The sequence below is a fragment of the Peromyscus maniculatus genome, chromosome 3 (genome assembly GCF_049852395.1).
Source record: "Peromyscus maniculatus bairdii isolate BWxNUB_F1_BW_parent chromosome 3, HU_Pman_BW_mat_3.1, whole genome shotgun sequence".
Taxonomy (NCBI): domain Eukaryota; kingdom Metazoa; phylum Chordata; class Mammalia; order Rodentia; family Cricetidae; genus Peromyscus; species Peromyscus maniculatus.
Genome location: NC_134854.1, coordinates 137770182 through 137791493, shown reverse-complemented (window position 1 = coordinate 137791493; position 21312 = coordinate 137770182). Strand labels below are relative to the sequence as shown.

General features: G+C 43.9%; 1 protein-coding gene across 7 annotated transcripts in view; it reads right to left on the bottom strand.

Moving 5' to 3' along the window:
- Window positions 1-21312, bottom strand: part of Tsen2 (tRNA splicing endonuclease subunit 2) — a 48700-nt gene that overhangs the window by 20705 nt on the left and 6683 nt on the right. For 5 of the 7 annotated variants that reach the window (XM_042273868.2, XM_042273867.2, XM_076567640.1 and 2 more), the window contains 3 exons: window positions 19542-19623; window positions 15203-15239; window positions 564-1086 (listed from right to left, as the gene is read on the bottom strand). In XM_042273868.2, the coding sequence (XP_042129802.2) occupies window positions 564-1086; window positions 15203-15239; window positions 19542-19623 (642 nt within the window). Of the gene's footprint in view, window positions 1-563; window positions 1087-15027; window positions 15100-15202; window positions 15240-19541; window positions 19624-21312 lie in introns of those variants that run through there. The other 2 variants (XM_076567641.1, XM_076567642.1) reach the window with 2 other exon arrangements.

Here is a 21312-nt window from a genome sequence, read left to right as displayed (position 1 = left end):
GGTGTCAAAATCTTCATTCTCTTAGGAGTACCTGAGACCAGGCAATTACACCGTGTTTCTTCTTCCAAACAAGACACAGAGAATTACTTGTTTTAACTTACTTTAAAAAGAAATTTTTTTCCCTTAAATTTGAATTTTAGTTGAAACTGCCCTCATAACTACTTTGCAACTGGGGCTGTGCTTTGTGGTGGCCTCAGAAGCGTCACACAGGCCCAGTGTTGACCACAGGCCTGCCCAGCAGCAGGTGGCTCTGGAGAAATCACTGACAGTCTCTGACTCCAGGGAACATGCCCCACATGTCCTGGTGGGCGCTCCCAACTGAGGACTGCACTGACCCCATTGGCCTACTTTTCCTATCCACTGCCAGTCACGGTGAAGTCTGCATTAGTGAGAGATGAACAACCATGACTAGCAGGAAGGAGAGGGATCCTGACACACTACAGAGAGCAGCAATGAAGGGGGACTCTCTCTTTAAAAGCCAAGACAAACAGCAATGCTCTCAGACTGTGGTCGACTGTAACTGAAGCCCAGATGAGGGGAGTATGGTACTTTCTTCTCCGTACCTTCTCATCTGGGGCCTCCTCCTCCTCCTGGACATCACACAGCTCTTCCTCTACGAGGACATACTCATGAGCAGCCCATTTCTCTCCTGCTGCCTGGCTGCTGTCTTCAGGCCACAGGCCATCCTGAGGAACGAGGACTTCCTGCCTGTGGCTGGGGACCTGGGGCAGAACTGTGGTGTCCTCTGTCACATGTCCATTAAGGCTAGATGGACTAGGCACAGTGAGTGTGGCGTGGCCAGGCCCCTCCTGCAGGCCGTCCTTTGAGTGTGTGTTAAGACCCTGCAGGTCATCTGACTGTCCAGCACCTCCAGTGGTCACGGAGAGTTCATCCTTTCCCACTCTGCCTTCCAGGGAGGAGCCGGCCTCAGAACTCAGCGGGTCATGCCGTGGGGCCTCCTCTTCCCCGTTTCTGCAAGGAAGTTCAAGTGGTTCTATGTAGTCTGTGAGGGTCTTCTGCACGGTGCTCTCATCGTGGCCCTGTCTACGCATGAAATCCGTGGCCCATTCCACTCGATGCTGAAACCTGTCAACAGAAACACCATCAATAACACACTCGAGTCTCAGCTCCAAGACAACAAAATGACCAAGAAAGCTACGAGATGTCCCACCAAGATGTGGAGTTTTCCTGAAGCACCCACCGGTGGATTACAAGCAGAGCCTGCCTCCTTCACACTCTTCTACGCCTGTCAATCAACAAGCATGCGTCGCTGGCCTTTTGATATCATTTGCTTACTTAGACAAAATTAATCCCCATTTAACAAAGTGTAAAAACGTATGTAATTTAAAACCGAGAGACACTAGCAAATAAGGCAGAGAAAATACCGCCTTTTACTGGGATCCATTTTGTCTTATTTTAATCTTGGTTATCACATTGTTCTCTACAGATACTCCTTCCATATAGAAGACCCTTCATTTAGTATTGGAAAGTGAATTTGAATCAATATTTTTCATAGTACCCAAGAAGATCACTGGATATGGAAAGAAATGATCTGCCTTATATACAGTTCAAGTTTGCTTTCTGTTGTGATGAAACACTCTGACCAAAAGCAACTTGGGGAGGAAAGGGTTTATTTCACCGTAGAGCTTACATGCACCATAAAGGGAAGCCAGGGCAGAAGCTCCAGGTAGGACCCAGGGGCAGGGAAGGAAACAAAGGCCTTGGAGGAACTTTGTTTACTAGCTCACTCTCTAGCTCATGGTCAGCTAGCTTTCTTATACAGCCCAGGCCCACCTGCCTAGGGATGGTGCTGCCCACAGTGGTCTGGGCCCTCCTCCACCAATCAGCAGTTGAGAAAATGCTCTGTGGACCAATCTGACAGAAGCAATCAACTTAGGTTTCCTCTTCCCATGTGTGTCAAGCTGACATTCAAGATTAGTCACTACACGTGCGCCCACACACTCTGAAATAAATCCCCCAGAATAATCTTTAGCATATTATAACACATTACATTTCTACACTCAAAGAGCTGAGTACTTGCCAAGGTATAAAGACCAGGGTGAAGTCAACAGGGCTGTGTCAGGTCATTGCTGGGATGTGTTCCTGTGAATCGGAACCTGTTGCAAACCAAAGACCAGCAGAAGGCTGACCTCAGCAGCCAACTCCTGTAGCTCTGCGCACGCCCAAGAAGAGACATGTCATTTCATTCGATGCCTGGATATATCAGGGCGCACAAACTGTCGTGTCTCATGCAACCCAGCAGGCAAACTGGCTTTTGCACCCAGAAAAACCGGTGTCTGCTTCCCCTCGGCTCATCAGAACCCCAAGCTGTTCATACTGGTTTTCCTACACACAGATGAGCATCCATCCCTGTTCACTGGGGCTGAATCTTTGACTCATTCACTTGCTGTTCTGGGGATTGGACCTAGGGCCACAAGCAAGGGAAAGCCCTCTACCACGGGCATCACCCCCACCCCTGTTTTTTTTTTTTTTTTTTTTTGAGGCAGGGTCTCTCTGCCTGGGCTGGACTTGAACTTGCCAATTCTTCTGCCTCAGTTTCTTGAGTAGCTGGTATTACAGGCCTGTGTCAGCAGGCCTGGCTGAATCTTAGATTTAAAGGCTGAAACATAGCAAGGCTACTCTGAAACCTGTAGCATAACAGTATAAAAGGTGGAGAATCTGTTACCGTATGTTTGGGGGTTAGCCTGAACGTCATCATTTACTACTGTGTAGATTATGTAGCTTGTTTCCATTTCCTCCCCCACAAAATTGGGGACACTAGTCCTACTGGCTCACAGAGATGTTGTCACATACAACCTTTTATCATTGGGGACATGGTGGCCCGGTGACCCATACACGCAATAGAAATGCAGGAAAGATCTAGAAAGAAGTTTTTTTGTGCTAGCTCAGACTCAGAAGAGTCAGGTCTAGGGCCATGTGTAGGTTTGAATACAACGTGTGCTGAGACAAATTGACTTGTGTTTTACGCTACCCCTGAAGCCCTCATAGTAAGAAAGCAGATGTGGGCCCCTCCGCCTCTCCCCTCTTCTGTCACAAGCCACAGCCACTGCATTCCTGCCTTGTAGTATATCTCAGACGACCTAATACTACAAGAGCGGCCACAGGACTGTGCAGAAGAAATCCCAATTAAGACCAGAGAGGAAAGAGCACGACAGAAAATGGCCTGGGTGTGCGGCATGTGGGTCCCAGAGTGGTGTCCCCCTGCCGATTGGAAATACCTTACACAGCCAAGTCATGGAGGAGTGTAAGAACAGAGTAGGTGCTGGGGGTGGGGTGGGGGGGGGGTGGGGGGAGAGGGCACAGGGAGGAGGAGCCAGGACTGGAAGCAAACCCACTCACGGCTGCAAGAACTCCACACCTCTCAGGTTCCCAGGTTCGGAATATGCTCTTCCACTGGCCAGACCCCCTCCTCTACCTGGTCAACCATGCCCATTTATTATCTGGGCCATTCCAGAGCCAGCTCGGGAAGGCCCAATTCTGACCTCCAGTGAGGAACTTAACTTCCCACGGTTCAGTTCCTCACCTGCAGAACACGGATATCAGGAGGATCGAGGGGTCTTCATGGGCTGGGGTGAGGACTCAGGAGACGAGCGAGAAGTCTATCATGTGCCCAGCACCTCTCACATGCACACTCCAGCATCGCTGCCATAAACAGTTGCTTTATTGTTCCCATGTGTTAATTCCTCTCACTCTGGCGCTGAGCCCACTTAGTCATGGGAAAGCTATTCCATTAGTGTATTGTTTCCATTTAAGATGAGGTCATCCTGACTGGGGCACTTAACAGAAGGAGGAAACACAGACACACAGACACACACACACACACACACACACACACACACACACACACACACACACACACACACACTGTGGAGGCAGGGACTGGCTAAGAACACCAAGGCCTGCAGGCACCACCAGAAGCTGAGATTGGCAGGAAAGGTCCTCCTGTGCCCTCCAGAGGGAGGGCCCTGTCAAAACCTGCATTTTGGTCTTTTGGCCTCTAGGACTGCAGATTCACTTCTGCTGTTTTGCATTGCTGTTTTGTCATTGAGCCTGTGGTCCTTTGGGCCGGCAGCTGAAGGAAACACACCTGAGCTGAGGAGGCACTCCTGGGCCCCTGCGCGGCAGACCCTGCAGTGCCGCTGAGTTTCGCTCTTCAGGGAGGCGGGACTTCACATCATCTGCACAGCAAGCCTGACTAGGAGGGGTCCCCAGCCTCTGTCTTGTTTCTGAATCCTAGCTTTGAGTGTAGTGACCCATGTACTGTGGCCTTCCTGGGACGGGGGTCCGGCCAAGTTCTAAGTAAACCCCACTCCAAGCCTAGCCTGGGAACATGCCTCCCTGACACTCTGCTTGCCAGCAGGGCACAGGGCTGTGAGACTCTGCCTTGTGGGTTAGAAAGTGTGAACATGACTGTGGACTCGGCATTGCAAGGCTCTACAGAGAGGCCAGGATCTGAACTAGAGAACTAATGCAGCCCATGGAGACCAGCTCCAAGGCTACAAACAGGGTTTGAGGAAGAGGTCCACAGTGTAGCGAAACTTACGGCTTTTTATCTGAGGGAAAAAGACTCACACGTGATCTGAGGGTCATTTTCTTTTACTCTTCTTTACAGCTCTAATTCTTCCTAGTTCTAATTCCTTCTACGTTCTTTCTAGTTCTCCTCTGTTCTACACAGCTCTCTCTCTATTTTACAGGAGGCTTTTTTTCAATAATAAAAAGTTATAAAGCTACCTCTGAAGGTCATAGCACATTCCTTGAGTACACAATAAGAGGCAGAGCCATTTACCATGGCAAGGCAAAGTTTCAAGGTTCCTGGTGTAAGACTGTGACCAGAACGGCTGGGGGCACAGTGCAGGGTGAGACAAGCTGCAGAGAGATGTGCACAGAGTCAGGCCTTTAGCAGCCAGACTTAGCAAGCAAAGAATTGGCAAAATATCTTAGGTTGCTTTGTGTTACTAACCTTGGTTCTATAATAAAACCTTTGAGAATTTATCCTTGTGTATTTTGTGGAGGTTAATAGTATGAGGCATTTAGTTTAGTTTGAAATTGCTCTAAGGTTATGAATGAGCTAACTGTCTGTGGTTTGTCATAGACTGGGGGGAAATTGTTGTTTTCTTATGTTAGTCTTGAGTTAAAATAACAAAGCAGGCTTCCCAGGGTCTCACAGTCCCCGTGGGACAATAGATCTAGTTATGAAGGATATCTTAGCATGCTTCTGTGGTGATATTTTATTTGTACTGAAATGTTATTTTAATTTTATGTTAATAAATAAAGTTGCCCTGGGGTCAGAGCTATTAGAGCCATAGTAAGAGCGTGGTGGTTAGAAGAGCTAGGTAGATTTCTGTGTGTTCAGGGATACAGCCAGTATTGGAGACATACGCCTTTAAGATCTGGAGGGCGGTACTTACAGGCAGTGATGAGGCAGTCATGTGGTTGGGTTTACAACCAATGAGAAGGCAGAACAGAAAGATTATTTAAGCAGGGACACAGGAAGTACCTCCCTCTCTCGGGGAAGCTAGGAGCACTGCAGGAGGTAAGATTTTATCTCTGAGCTCTGACCTCTCGGCTTTTCTCTTTTACCTTGGCTCTGTGTTTCTTATTTTAATAATACGATTGGTTACATCTACATCTGGCGCCCAACGTGACAAGAATCCATTAAAAACTGCTTGGGGCCGGCTCCCTAGCCGGAGCAGCCGGCTCCCTAGCCCCAGCCCAGGTCTGCTTGGGCTCAGGCCGGACTGTGAGCTGCTTGCTTAAAGCCAGTGCTACAAACAGCTCAGGCCTGCCCTGCTAAACAGGGCCCCTGCCTGTAAAGCCAAGCCTTGACTCGGCTCAGAGGGAACAAGTGGCTGGCTTTAAGCTTTAGCCAGCTACCCCTTCGCTTTCACTTTCACTTTCACTTTCGCTTTTGCTTTCTCTCTTGCTTTCTCTCTGTCTCTCTGTTTCTCTCTCTCTCTCTCTCTCTCTCTCTCTCTCTCTCTCTCTCTCTCTCTCTCTGGATTTACACCTAGGACTCTAGGTGGCTGTTTTAAAATTCGCTCGGATTTCTACTGTTCTACGCAGATTTGGTAAGTCATAAAGGAAACTATTTAAAAGACAAATTTTTTCCACATTTAAAAAAAATGGGTTTCCTGTGTACATTGGAAGAAAATTGGGTTTTGTTTGAAATTTTAGGCAGTCTGACAATGGAACAACTATATGAAAAGATTGGTATTATGGGAATTATGCAGTTAATCACCATGCTTATTCTCATTTTACTATTTAAAAAGATAGTCGATTTAAGTGCCAGGATAACAGCTTTAGAAAAACCTGTTAATTTTAACAGTGAAGTTGGTTCAAGTTTGGATCATAAGGTTACAGAAAGAAAGCCTGTTTTCACACAATCATCCTTAATTTATCCTGTAACCGTACAGCAGATGCCTGATCAAATGGCTACACAAAATATCTGGGCTCCAATTGAACTGATGGATTTTAAAAGGTTTAAGGAGGCAATAGTATCTTATGGCATGCATTCCCCATATGTAAAGCAAATGTTAAACTCTTGGTCAACATATAATAGGATTATACCACAAGACTGGCGGGACCTTGCACAAGCTGTTCTGGAACCCAGCCAGAGAATTCAATTTCTGACTTGGTTTAAGGAGGAAGCTAGAAACGTAGAAACACAATGGAGGGATAAAGGAATACAAGTTTGTCAGGATCAGCTTATTGGAGAAGGCCAATATGCTTCAATACAAACACAATGTTTATATGATGTTCAAACCGTAATTTTATGTCGAATGGCAGCCTTGAATGCATGGGACAGAGTTGATGAACCACAAAAAAAACATGAGTCATTCACAAAGGTTATGCAAGGCCCAAAAGAATCTTTCACAGATTTTTTAGAAAGACTGGCTTCAGCAGTAAACAGAATGGTCTCAGGATCAGAAGCTAGTAAGGCAATAATTGAAGCTTTGGCATTTGAGAATGCAAATGCAGCATGCAAAAGAATAATCAGGCCGTTAAGGGCAAGATCTGCACCTTTGGAAGATTGGATTAGAGAAACAATTAATGTTGAGGTTGATGAGCATGATACGTGGGTAGGAGAAGTAATTTCAAAAGGTTTGAGGAGTGTTAGATGTTTTGGGTGTGGAAAGCAAGGACATTTTAAAAGGGACTGTAAACAGGTCAATCCTAGAAGCAATGTTTCTTCAAGGAACAATGGCAACAGAATGCCCCTTCCTTCTGGAGTATGCAGAAGGTGTGGTAAGGGAAAACACTGGACCAACGAATGTAGATCAACAAAGGACAGACAGGGTAATCCTTTGCTTCAGTTTTCGGGAAACTCCCGGAGGGGCCTCATGCAGGCCCCCATAGCAAAACCAGTTCAAACCTTTCCTGCAGCTGTAGAGGAAATCCCTGCTCTGAGCGATTAAATAACCAAATGACTATTTGAATAAATCAGGCTGGTCAGGATGATGAAAAAGAGAGAATAGAAAATTCAGGAGAAAACATAAAGAAAATTTTTTGGCAAACTTCTATTAATGAACAGAGACCAAAATTAACGATAAAAATAAATGGTGTTTTGTTGTCTGGTCTGGTAGACACAGGTGCGGACATTACCATAATTGCACCAGAATTTTGGCATCCAGCTTGGCCTCTTCAGGAGGTAAACGTTCAACTGTTAGGAATTGGGACATTATCTGGAGTGAAACAGAGTGCAAGATGGCTGGAATGTATAGGTCCAGAAGGACAGAGAGGAAAATTAAAACCATATGTCGCTAACATAGCTATGAACCTGTGGGGTCGAGACTTGTTGCAACAATGGAATACTCAGATTAAAATCCCTCCAATCTCAGAAACAAATCATAAACTAGCACATGTTTCTGAGAGAAATATTAGAAGGCATTATTTTGAGTGGTCACCAGCCATCCATATTATACAGGAACAGGGCACAACAACTGATAATCCTCCAAAAATACCAACAGCTCTACCTTTAAAATGGTTAACAGACAAGCCTGTATGGGTTCAGCAATGGCCTTTAACAACAGAGAAACTCCAGGCTTTAGAAGAGCTGGTAGAAGAACAGTTAAATGCTCAGCATATTGAACAGTCAACCAGCCCTTGGAATTCTCCTGTATTTGTTATTAAAAAGAAATCTGGTAAATGGAGAATGGTAACAGACCTTAGAGCAATTAACAAAGTAATTCAGCCGATGGGCTCTCTACAATCTGGAATTCCTTTGCCTACTCTGTTACCAAAAGGATGGCCTCTCATAGTTATTGATTTAAAAGACTGTTTCTTTTCAATACCCTTACAAGAAAAAGACAGAGAAAGATTTGCTTTCACAGTGCCTACTTATAATAATTCTCAACCGGTTAAAAGATTTCAATGGAGGGTCCTCCCACAGGGAATGTTAAATAGCCCAACTCTGTGCCAATATTTTGTACAACAGCCATTGGAAGTGATACGTAAAAAATTTCCTAAATCTATAATTTATCATTATATGGATGATATTTTACTAGCTGACTCAAATGCAGATACTTTAGAAAGAATGTTTGAAGAAGTAAAGAAAATTTTGCCTTGCTGGGGATTACAAATTGCTCCTGAAAAAATACAAAGAGGAGATTCTATTAATTATTTAGGATATAAAATAGAGCTACAAAAAATTAGACCCCAAAAGGTGCAAATTAGGAGAGATAGACTACAGACTCTTAATGACTTTCAAAGATTATTTGGAGATATTTCTCATCTACGAACTATTGTTGGGGTAAAAAATGATGAACTGACTAATTTGTTCAAAACCTTAGAAGGTGACAAGGACTTAAATAGTCCAAGAGAATTATCACCTGAAGCTGAGAAAGAATTGGCCTTGGTAGAAAAGAAAGTACATGAAGGGCACGTGGATCGTATTGATCCAAAGCTGGATTGCATTTTGGTTATTTTACCCTCTAGGCATTCCCCTACTGGAATATTAATGCAGAGGGAAGATATTATATTGGAATGGATATTTTTACCAAATAAACCAAATAAAAAATTAAAAACTTATGGGGAAAAAATCTCTGACTTGATTTGGAAAGGAAAATTGAGACTTCGTCAATTAGCAGGAATAGACCCAGCAGAAATTGTCGTACCTTTAACTAAGGAGGACATTGAAAAATTATGGACAGAAAGTGAACCTTGGCAAAGAGCTTGCAGTAATTTTTTGGGAGAAATTAACAGCAAATATCCCAAAAGCAACAGAATTGATTTTATAAAGAGAGCTGATTGGATCTTGCCTCGAATTGTACGGCAAAAACCCATATCTGGAGTTCGTACATTTTATACAGATGCCAATAAACAAGGAAAGGCAGGTTACAAATCAGAAAATTTAAGTAAAGTGGTACAAAGTCCTTATAATTCAGTGCAAAAATCAGAATTGTATGCTATTCTGTTGGTATTAATGGATTTTTCAGAACCTCTCAACATAGTAACTGACTCTCAGTATGCTGAAAGAGTGGTATTACATATTGAGACTGCAGAATTTATCCCTGATGCTTCAGAATTAACTTCACTATTTATTCAATTACAAGATACAATCAGGAAAAGGAGTCATCCTTTATATATAACTCACATCCGATCTCATACTGGTCTGCCAGGCCCTCTAGCACAAGGCAATGATGAGATTGATAAATTATTGATAGGAAATGTGCTGGAGGCCTCAGAATTTCATAAAAAACATCATGTCAATAGTAAAGGTTTAAAAAAGGATTTTCCCATAACCTGGCAACAAGCCAAAGAAATAGTAAAGAAATGTCCTACTTGTTCCTTCTATAATCAAACACCATTACCAGCAGGATGTAACCCAAAGGGTACTCAGAGGAATGAAATCTGGCAGATGGACGTGTTTCACTTTGCAGAATTTGGAAAACTGAAATATGTACACCACACTATCGATACTTATTCAGGATTTCAATGGGCAACTGCTTTGAGTTCTGAAAAAGCTGATTCTGTAATCACTCATTTGCTAGAAGTTATGGCCATTATGGGTATACCTGCACAAATCAAAACTGACAATGCTCCATCATATGTCTCTATTAAAATGAAACAGTTTTTTGCTTATTACAATATAAAGCATATTACAGGTATACCACATAATCCTACAGGTCAAGCAGTTATAGAAAGGTCAAACAGAACTCTAAAGGATATGCTAAATAAACAGAAAGGAGTAACAAAAACCCCCAGAAATAGACTGCATAATGCTCTATTAACTTTGAATTTTCTGAATGCCAATGAGAAAGGAACAACAGCTGCAGAGAGACATTGGGTAATAGAAAAAACTACAGAATTAAATCAGCCTATATACTTTAAGGATGTGCTGACCTCAGAATGGAAACCAGGGTATGTATTACGTTGGGGACGAGGTTTTGCTTTTGTTTCTATAGGAGAAGATAAGCTGTGGGTACCATCAAAATTGATAAAGGTTCGATTTGAACAAGAGAAACCTCTTAATTAGAGGAGGTGATAGTTCATCAACCAGCATGAACATCCAATTTAAACTAACTTGTACCTGTAACACATGTCTTTTCATTTAATCAGATAATAACTTGCCAAAAAGGAACATCCCCAAAATTAGTCTTGGGGGAAGGTTTTTGTTTTTGTCTTTTAGGAGAATGAAGGTTAAGGAATCTGAAGGACACAAGACAAATGAGACAACTGAAGAAAAGGGACAAATCATCTATCCCAGGAAACAGAGTATATTGGAGTATATGGCATATGGGTATATATTATCTAAAAAATTTTATGTCTTCTTAAATGTTTGTTTCTGCTTTTCTCTAAAGATTTAACACTATTGGTTTTCTAATAGTCCCAGTTCAATTAAAATTTAAAGCTGACTTTGGAGTTGGAGAATGGCTCTCTCCTTCTTTAAACTCAAGCATGTTGTTAAAATTAAAATACAAACTCCCTGTATCATGACAGAATAAAAGAGCCATTTTCTGCTATGGGACAGGACAAAAGCCAAATTAATTAAGGGACTATTCTATTACTAATCTCAACTCTTTGATTCTATTCTGATTCTTTAAACTTTTCTTAAAGTATAAATTTTATATCAAATTTTACAAGATTAATATATATATACATTTTAAACTTTGTTAAGATATGAATGGTCATATAGAGTACTAACTAATTCTAGAAAAAAGGCTTCAGTTAGCTGCATATATATGTCTTTGTGTTCGAGTCTCTTATCAGTTTTCTGCAGGAAATCACGGCCAGGCCTAACATCAACTGAAGTCTCCGGAAAGAAGATGGGGCCCCACAACACAACACCAACAACAATTCCACGTGGACAATAATAATATCACTGAACTGACAAACATCATCTACAGATCAGCTTTGAACTACAAGGTGCTCAGAGCAATTTTGAGATGACTAGCTGAGATGATCCAGTCTCAAAGACTACTTAAATAAGGACTTGAGATAAACCCTGAACTTTGGCAATACACATGGACTGGATAATAATGAAGGATATAGTTACCTTTCCTAGAATTTGACAATTAACCTAAAATTTTTCTTTCAGGATAAAGATAACTTCGCCCATACCCAGCAGGAAGCAATTTTAAGAATATGACACCCACATTGCCAAAGAAGTGGTGTGGGGCGGGTGGTTTTTTGTTTCTTTTAATGGGTTTTGGGTCTGGGATAATTTTCATTATTTAGGGGGGTAGGCTACAAGTTGTCAAGGGTTAGGAAAAAGGCTAAACAAAGGAGATTAGATTTAAGGTTCTTGTTTAAAAAAAAAAAAAAGAAAGAAAGAAAAAAAAAAGACAATTACTAGTTTTAAATACTTTACATTATTACCAACTATTAGGATATAAAGAAATGAAAGTTAGTAGTTAGACATTACAATAGAAATTGTAGTCATATTAGATATGTTTTAAAAATTGAGCAGATGTATTTTAGACAGGTCATCTTCAAACCCTTCAGAGATCTACAGAATATGGCATTTAAAATGTTTTAATAACTTAGAAATTTTTCTTTTTTGAGACATGTCGGCTCCTGGCAGTACCAATCTACTTCAGAGAAAATATGGGCATTGAAGAAACTGCATATGGAGTTAATTTTCATTGTGGCAAAAGTTAGCCACTGGACAACAAAGTATCCTCAAATCAACAGGACAAAATGGACAGACAGAACACGAAACAAAGGACTACTGATTCCTGCCAAAACAAGTGTGGTTATGGCTTTATCAAAAGGCATCTTCTGAGGCCAGGACAATATGGCACCATCCCTGAAGTCGCCTTCACAATCTGGAAAAGGTACAGTGTCCTTTTCTTTGAAGGCAGCTGAACAGGCAGTGGGCCGATGGCTTCTGTTGTGCAATGGAACAGCAACTGAAAGCTCACGCCTCTCAATAGTAGACTGGCATTTAATAGAGGGATGTGGAGAAGGGCATGCTTAGATAAAGCCATATATACACAGCCAAGAAGAATGGACAGCTAAATTCAAAAACCATCAACAATTTCCAGAATTTAAAATCCTGAATCATGACATGACACTAGTGGAATTCAGGTGTTTCTGGTACATGGACTGCTCTCACCCAGTGTGAGGTTGAACTGTTGACCTTGTGTACAACCTACTTCACAAATGAGTCTGTCAGATACGCTAAGCCTATAGGCTGAAGATGATGCCCCAACACTGTGGAGAAACCTCAGGTGACTGTCCAGGCAGCTGGCTGTTTCTGTCAACTCACAAAATTTTTGGAAGTTGCTTTTGTGCACTTCCTGTTTTTATTTTTGTTAGCTAATATTATTTCCTTCTTGGGTCTCTGAGGGAGTTGAAGATTAGTTAGTTATAGTTGAAGATTAATTAGGATAGAAAGTGAATTAGATACATTTTGGACTTACTAAAATAGGATAGATAAGGGAATTATTTTCTCTGATTTGTCAAATACAAATGGACTAGACATCGTTTAGGTATTTGTTACTTGTATATATTGTATATAGTTATTGTACTTTTGTATATAGTTTTTCTTTTGTTAGTTATAACCTTTTGCCTTTTTTCTTTTTATTAAAATAGAAAAGGGGAAATGTGGTGATATTTTATTTGTACTGAAATGTTATTTTAATTTTATGTTAATAAATAAAGTTGCCCTGGGGTCAGAGCTATTAGAGCCATAGTAAGAGCGTGGTGGTTAGAAGAGCTAGGTAGATTTCTGTGTGTTCAGGGATACAGCCAGTATTGGAGACATACGCCTTTAAGATCTGGAGGGCGGTACTTACAGGCAGTGATGAGGCAGTCATGTGGTTGGGTTTACAACCAATGAGAAGGCAGAACAGAAAGATTATTTAAGCAGGGACACAGGAAGTACCTCCCTCTCTCGGGGAAGCTAGGAGCACTGCAGGAGGTAAGATTTTATCTCTGAGCTCTGACCTCTCGGCTTTTCTCTTTTACCTTGGCTCTGTGTTTCTTATTTTAATAATACGATTGGTTACATCTACATGCTTCAGTTCATCAAAATTATACAGCTTAATGGGAAGTCATCTTCTTGGCCATCCACAGAATATGTGTCCATAAGGTTGAGATATAATCATGGGATTACATGTACACATAGCATGAAAATGCATGGTAATGGGGAGATTCCAGAGCTGGTTTTGCACATGTGAAATTACAGACAGAAGCAACCTGTTTTTCAGAGTCTGTGGTCCATAAACCTTGCTTGACAGGGTTCCTCCATCAGAGAATTATTTATCTGGTGGTTTGACATTGAATTATCAATTGCTATCTTCTGTATTTGCATCATGGCCCACAATAGCTCCTGACAGAGAGAACGAGGGTTGGGATGAACAGACCTCTGTTTTGTTTTATGAGAAAGGTGTGCTGGCTAGTTTTATGTCAACTTGACACAAGCTCAAGTCATCTGAGGGGGGAACCTCAATTAAGAAGACTGGGCTGTTGACAAGCCTGTAGGGCATTTTCTTAATTAGTGATTGATGGGGGAGTGCCCAGTCCATTTTGAGTGGTGCCATCACTGGGCTGGTGGTCCTGGGTTCTATAAGAAAGCAGGCTGATGGGGGCTGGAGAGATGGCTGTGAGGTTAAGAGCACCAGCTTCTCTTCCAGAGGTTCTGAGTTCAGTTCCCAGCACCCACATGGTGGCTCAAAACCATCTGTAATGAGATCTGGTGCCCTCTTCTGTATACATAATAAATAAATTAAAAAAAAAAAGAAAGAAAGAAAGAAAGAAAGAAAGAAAGAAAGAAAGAAAGAAAGAAAGAAAGAAAGCAAGCAAGCAAGCAGGCCAAGCAAGCCAGCAAGCAGCACCCCTCCACAGCCTCTGCATCAGCTCCTGCCTCCAGGTTCCTGCCCTGTTTGAGTTCCTGTCCTGACTTCTTCTATGATGAACAGTGATGTGGAAGAGTAAGCCAAATAAACCCTGTCCTCCCCAACCTGCTGGGTCATGGTATTTCATCACAGTAATAGTAACCCTGACCAAGACACGGGGCTTAGGCTGTGGCCCAGGCTAGACTGGAACTCACTATGTAGACCAAGCTGGCCTTGTACTCATAGCAATCCTACTGTCTCAGTGCTGAGATTACAGGCTTAGTCTTAGTCTTATCAAGGGATCACTAAGTCCAGGCTACAGAGATGCCAGGTCTGGCTTTGATATCCTGGAACTGACTCCGAACCCAAGCATGTGAGAGATGACACAGAGAAAAGAGCCTTGGGCCCAGTATCTGGGGCAGTAGAGAGGATTGTAGTGGGGGAAATTCTAGGAGAGGTGTCGCATGGGCAGGACCATGGGCATGTTGGGACTAGCTGGACATCAGACAGGTGTCTGTGGAGTCAGGGGAAATGCTCCAGAGTGTCTAAGAGGGGTGAACGGGGACTTCCGTGAAACCCTCTGGCCCTACAGTGTGTAGAGAAAGCTAGAGGGCAGGACCATCTGCCCACACAGGCTAGGATGCCCGCTCAGAACCCGAGTCCCAGCATCTCAGGACTTCAGAACACATTCTCGACACGACAGTGGTTGGTGTTTTGGGAGACTGACCTGAACAAGCAACACATTTCAGATGGGATTTGAGCCACATTAAGTTCAGACTCAGTTTCCAAGTATTATCTCCTATCAGGAGAAAACAAAGGTACAAGGTTGCATCGTCACAGACTATCTAACACCAGACCCGAGAAGACACAGCTACACCAAAGCCAAGGTCGCCCTCACTTACTTCTCTGAGGTGATTATGGGCATGTCTGTGGGCACACCTGGAACAGAAAGACGTTCTATTAGTTCCAGACAGACTTCCTTGGAGGGAACAAAACCCACTAAAAAGACAGATAATTTCAAGATCCAGTCACACAGCTGGACGGTGACATGTACTGGCCACAGCCGGCTTGTTCTGACTGTGGCCCTGCCCTGCACCCACATCCTCCTGCCGGCTCGGACGGGCCCTCAGAGCCTCAGCCCCAGCTCAGAAGCAGATTCGTGAGGGGGCAGGTCGTCTGTTGGAGTGCTTGGGCCCTGTGTGCGACAGAGCAGGAAGGGCTGGAGAGACCCTTGATGGAGGTGTGGTTTGGGGTACTGGGGGGTCCAGCTCTACTGCTGGTGCCAGGGAGGACAAGTCCTTCCTTCTAGAGCTTTCAGGCCTGGACCCCCTCATTCTGGCTTCTGGAAAGCTGTCTCCCTTCTCAAATTCAGCACTTTGGCGGTCTGAATGAGAATGGTCCCTGTAGGCTCACAGATTTAAATATTTGGTCCCCAGGGAGTGGCACTATTTGAAAGGATTAGGGGGTGTGGCAGAGGAAGTGTGCCACTCACTGGCTTTGAGGTTTCAAAAAGCCTATTCCAAGACCAGAGTCTCTCTCTTCCTGCTGCCTGTGAATCCTGATGTAGAACTGTCTGTCAGCTCCTCTCCAGCACCAGGTCTGCCTGCATGCTCCCCGCCATGATGACATTGGACCAAATCTCTGACCTGTAAGCCAGCCCCATTTCAATGCTTTCCTTTGTAAGAGTTGCCATGGTCACGGTGTCTTTTCACGGCAACAGGACACTGACACAGATTCATCTGCAGGCTAAGGAGGCTGGACGGAGGATGCTTAATTTGATGCCTAGGGAGGAGCAACAAGTCTACTGAGAAGGACAGGTGGATTCTGGGGCAGTTTATGGATCGGAGACATTCTGACAGGAGAAAATGGACAAAGTCTCTTCCATGAGGGCTGAACAGTAGGTGAGTGTTCCCTAAGACAGCTACTGCCAGGGTGGTATATAACTAACTGGCTAAACCTAACCCATTGATTAAAATAAAAGACAGCGGGGGTGGGGTGGTAGTGGTAGTGGTGGTGGTGGTGGTAGTGGTGGTAGTGCACGCCTTCAAACCCAGTACTTGGAAGGTGGAGGCAGGAGGATCTCTGTCAGTTTGAGGTTAGCCTGATCTACAGAGTGAGTTTCAGCTAGAGCCATTACATAGAGAAACCCTGCTTGAAAAAACAACAAAAACAAAAAGAAAAAAAGGGAAAAGACTATCTATCTATCTATCTATCTATCTATCTATCTATCTATCTATCTATCTATCTATCTATCTATCTATCTATCTATCTATCTGACAGGGTCACATTATGCAGCCCTGGCTGGCCTGGAACTTGTTATGTAGATCAGGCTGGCATTGAACTCACAGAGTTCAGCCTGCCTCTGCCTCCAGAGTACTGGGATTAAAGGTATGCAGTGCTGTGCCTAGCTTTAAGACTTTAAAATTTTTATTTATGTGCACTGTGTGTGTGAGTGTGTGGGCAACTCCATACTAGAAGAGGGAGTCTCATCCCCTGGAGTGGGAGTTCAGACAGTTGTGAGTGGGGAACCAAAGTTGGGTTCTGGGCAAAAACAATAAGTGCTCTTAATGGCTGAGCCATCTTTCCATCCCCTAATAGTTTCACAAAAGAAGGATTACTTTGAAATATTTAAGCTTTGTAAGCACACATTATATTGATGAGCTTTCCAAGGCAGAATTGCAGAGTCTGGCTTTGATCCTGTTTTTGCTGTGTGATGGGGTCAGAATCCAGGATGCCCACATACCAGGCAAATCCTGTACCTCTGAGCGACAGGGTCTTGCTATGTAACACGGTAGCCTCAAAATCACAACAATCCTCCTGTCTCAGTGCCCCAAGTGCTACGATTTCAGTGTGTGTCACCATGCCTGACTTATGCTTTCACTCTAGTATTTATTTACTTAGGTAGGGTCCATTTGCAGGTAGCCCAGGCTGCCCAGTTCACAAGCCTCCTTTTAGCCTACCAAGTACTAGGATTATAGAACTACATGGCCATGCTTGGTCTTATTCTTACTTTTCAGCTGGTATAAGAAAACATAAAAGCTGTATTATTAATGGGGTAACCATACGTGTACACTTGTGTAATTTTTAAGTCAGGTACAATATCTACCTCCTCAAACCCTTTCATCTTCAAATATATTAAGTATGGATTGCCTTTTCAAAACATTGTTTGAAGACGTGCATGTATGTCTGTGCACCATGTGTACGCAGAGGCCAGGAAAGGGCAGTGGCTCCCACTTGCTTTGGAGACCAGGCTGGTCTCGAACTCACAGAGATCCGCCTGCCTCTACCTCCCGAGTGCTGGGATTAAAGGCGTGCACCACCACCACCGCCCGGCACAGCCAGTGCTCTTAAAGGCTTAGCCATCTCTTTAGCCTCCAAATACATATTTCTTAGGCCTCCATTTCGTATCACCACAGCTCACAGCTTTATTCTCTCATTTAATAACATCACAGTGAGCCCTCAACCCTATCCTGGTCTATGGATTTTTGTTTTTCAAGATGAGGTTTCTCTGTATAGCCTTGGCTGTCCTGGAACTCGCTCTGTAGCCCGGGCTGGCCTTGAACTCAGAGATCCGCCTGGCTCTGCCTCCCAAGTGCTGGATTAAAGGTGTGCGCCACCACTGCCCAGCTTATGCATTTTGCTATATGAACACACTACTGTTTGCAATCAACACTCTTCTCTTTCACTGGGCTCTTTCTGTTCTTCAAGTGTTACAAACAGGGCCTCAGTGAACAGCCTGTGCTACTTTTCTTCCCCTTTGTTCCAGTGTATTGTTAAGATGAATCTAGGCTCACAGGGAGAATACAAATATAATTTTGCTAAACATGGTTAAATTCCCTCAGTAATGGCACATGAATACACATGCCGCACGCACGCACGCACGCACGCACGCGCTCGCTCATGCACACTTACACACACACACCCTGTGGTGATGGAAATTTGCCAGTCTCACCGCTCAGCACACTGTCAGGCATTTAGGGTTCTGACCAGCTGCTGAACTAATACCTCAGTGTGGGTAATTTCTACACTTTCTTACATGAGTCATTTTACATCCTCCAACCCTGCTTTTTTTTTCTGTTGAGACAGGGTCTCTAGTTGGTGATTCTCCCATCTCAGCTTTCTATTTGCTAGGATTATAGGTCTGAGCCGCTATACCAGTGGTTCTCAACCTGTGGGGCATGACCCCTGGGGGGTCACATGTCAGATATCCTACATATCAGATATTTACACTATGATTCATAAGAGTAGTCAAATTAGTTTTGAAGTAGCAACAAAGTAATTTTATGGTTGTGGGTCACTACAACATGAGAAACTGTATTAAAGGTTCACAGCATTAGGAAGGTTGAGAACCACTGCACTATACTCAGCTTTAAAATTAATTAATTAATTAATTTCTTTATTCTTTTTCAAAACAGGGTCTCACTATGTACCTCTGACTGTCCTGGAACTTGCTATGTAGACCAGGCTGGCATCGAACCCATAGAGAGATCCACCTGCCTCTCCTTCCCAAATGCTGGGATTAAAGGCGTGCGCCACCACACCTGGCAATTCTTCTATGTTTTAACTTACTGGTACTGCTTAATTATGAGGATGCCTTGGAAAATATATTAGGAGAAAAAAATTATAAACTAAGGAGCTATGCACATTGATTAGTTTTAAATTTTAAACTCCATTTATTTGTGTGTGTGTGTATGTGTCTGTGTGTCTGTGTGTGTGTATGTGCCATAGCAAAGGACAACTTGCAGTAATGACTCCTTCCACCATATGGGTCTGTGAGGGCTACTCTTGTCAACTTGACTACATCTGGAATTAACTAAAACCCAAGCAGCTTGGCACACCTGTGAGGGATTTTTCTTTTTCTTTTCTTTCTTCCTATTTTCCTTTCTTTTCTTTCTTTCTTTCTTTTTTTTTTTTTTTTTTTTTTTTTTTTTTTTTTTGAGAGGTTTTCTCTATGTAGTCCTGGCTATCCTAGAATTTGCTCTATAGACCAGGCTGGCCTCAAATTCACGAGATCCACCTGTCTCTGCCTCCCGAGTGCTGGGATTAAACGCATGCACCACCATCACCCTGGCTGAAACATTCTTAAAAAAAAAAGTCAAACTCAAACAAAACAAGACTGTTTGATGCGAGCTCTTGTAGGCGCTCTTCCCGGCAGGAACACTGTTGGTGTGCCTCTGTTCCAGAACTTACCATCTCATGGACCAGGACATGTAAGTGCCAAAGGAAAGCTGCATGGCTTACCTTTCCATCTGGCAGCCAGCTTGGGATTGGAGATTGTGAAGTTCGGACGGCTTCTTGAAAGAATGCCTTTTCCAAAGTAGCCCTTTCAAGAAGAAAACATGGTCATTGATGCTCAGCTGTTCGGTTTGCAGCTGCAGCAGAAGACAACTATTCAACAGCCTCGTGTTTCCCTGACTCTCTAATGAGCACACATTCCCTCCTCTGTGGTTAATGTAGGTGTTCATGTGTGCAGAATGGGTGTGCAGGCGCATGTGTGCAGAGATGGGTGTGCAGGTGCATGTATGTGTGCAGAGATGGGTGTGCAGGTGCATGTGTGCAGAGATGGGTGTGCAGGTGCATGTGTGCAGAGATGAGTGTGCAGGTGCATGTGTGCAGAGATGGGTGTGCAGGCGCATGTGTGCAGAGATGGGTGTGCAGGCGCATGTGTGCAGAGATGGGTGTGCAGGCGCATGTGTGCAGATGGGTGTGCAGGCGCATGTGTGCAGAGATGGGTGTGCAGGCGCATGTGTGCAGAGATGGGTGTGCAGGCGCATGTGTGCAGAGATGGGTGTGCAGGCGCATGTGTGCAGAGATGAGTGTGCAGGTGCATGTGTGCAGAGATGGGTGTGCAGGCGCATGTGTGTACAGATGGGTGTGCAGGCGCATGTGTGCAGAGATGGGTGTGCAGGCCCATGTGTGCACATGTCTGCATGCCATCATGTTGAGTATTTCCCATGGGAACTGGGGTCTGAACTTAGGACCTCGGTTACTTCATTCATGGATTATCTCCAAGCCCCGCAGCTTCAGTACCAGCTCGCCTATCTCATGAGGAATCACTTCAGCTTGCGCTTGGCATCCTGAAGGCACCAGAGCAGGCAGGGGCAGCTTCTTCTCACGTGGCTCAGGAGAGCATTGTGTGTGGGAGTGGGAACTGTGCCCACTGCAGACGAAGGCCTCTTGGATTCCTTCCCACTCTGGACTGGAAGCATCCCTCTCTTTCTTGCTGATTTTCCCCCAAATAATACTTTCCCTGCCTTTTTTTTTCTTTTGGTTTTTCAAGACAGGGTTTCTCTGTGTGGTTTTGGTGTCTGTTCTAGATCTTGATCTGTAGACCAGGCTGGCCTCGAACTCACAAAGATCCGCCTGGCTCTGCCTCCCGAGTGCTGGGATTAAAGGCGTGCGTCCATGCCGCCTGGGCTTCTTTCCCTGCTTTTGACTATAGACAAGCAGAAAAAAAAATCAAATAATAAAAAGATGATTAAAATGTCAGCTATGCAAAGCCTCATTTCACCTTGCACACTGTGAACAAAGGCTTCAGCAGTGAGCTGTAGACAGACAGGACCCAAAGAGGCCTTAGTGCACCAGGGCCCTGCTGACCTTACTGCAAGCTTTCTAGAAAAAGTAGAGAGGCAGGATGCCCCTATGGCAGCTGTCCTGGGCTGGGAGTGGAAGCGGGGTTCAGTGTCACAGGTACGAGGGACTTCAGAGGGGTTGGCAGGTGCAGCTCAGAGGTGGAACACAAGGCCCTCGGCCCAATCCCCAGCACCAAACCAAACACACAAACACTAACACTGGACTGTGGTGGTGCCATGGGACCACTCTATGGACTCATGATGTCACTGAATTAAAGGTCTGCTGTGGAGGGTGAACTTCTTGGCTATGGCTATAAGCTGCAGTGGGATCTTCTGTACACTGAATATGTATTGCTCTCATTGGTTGATAATAAAGCTGTTTTGGCCTATGGCAAGGCAGGATGAGGTTAGATGGAACAAAAAACTGAGGACTCAGAGGA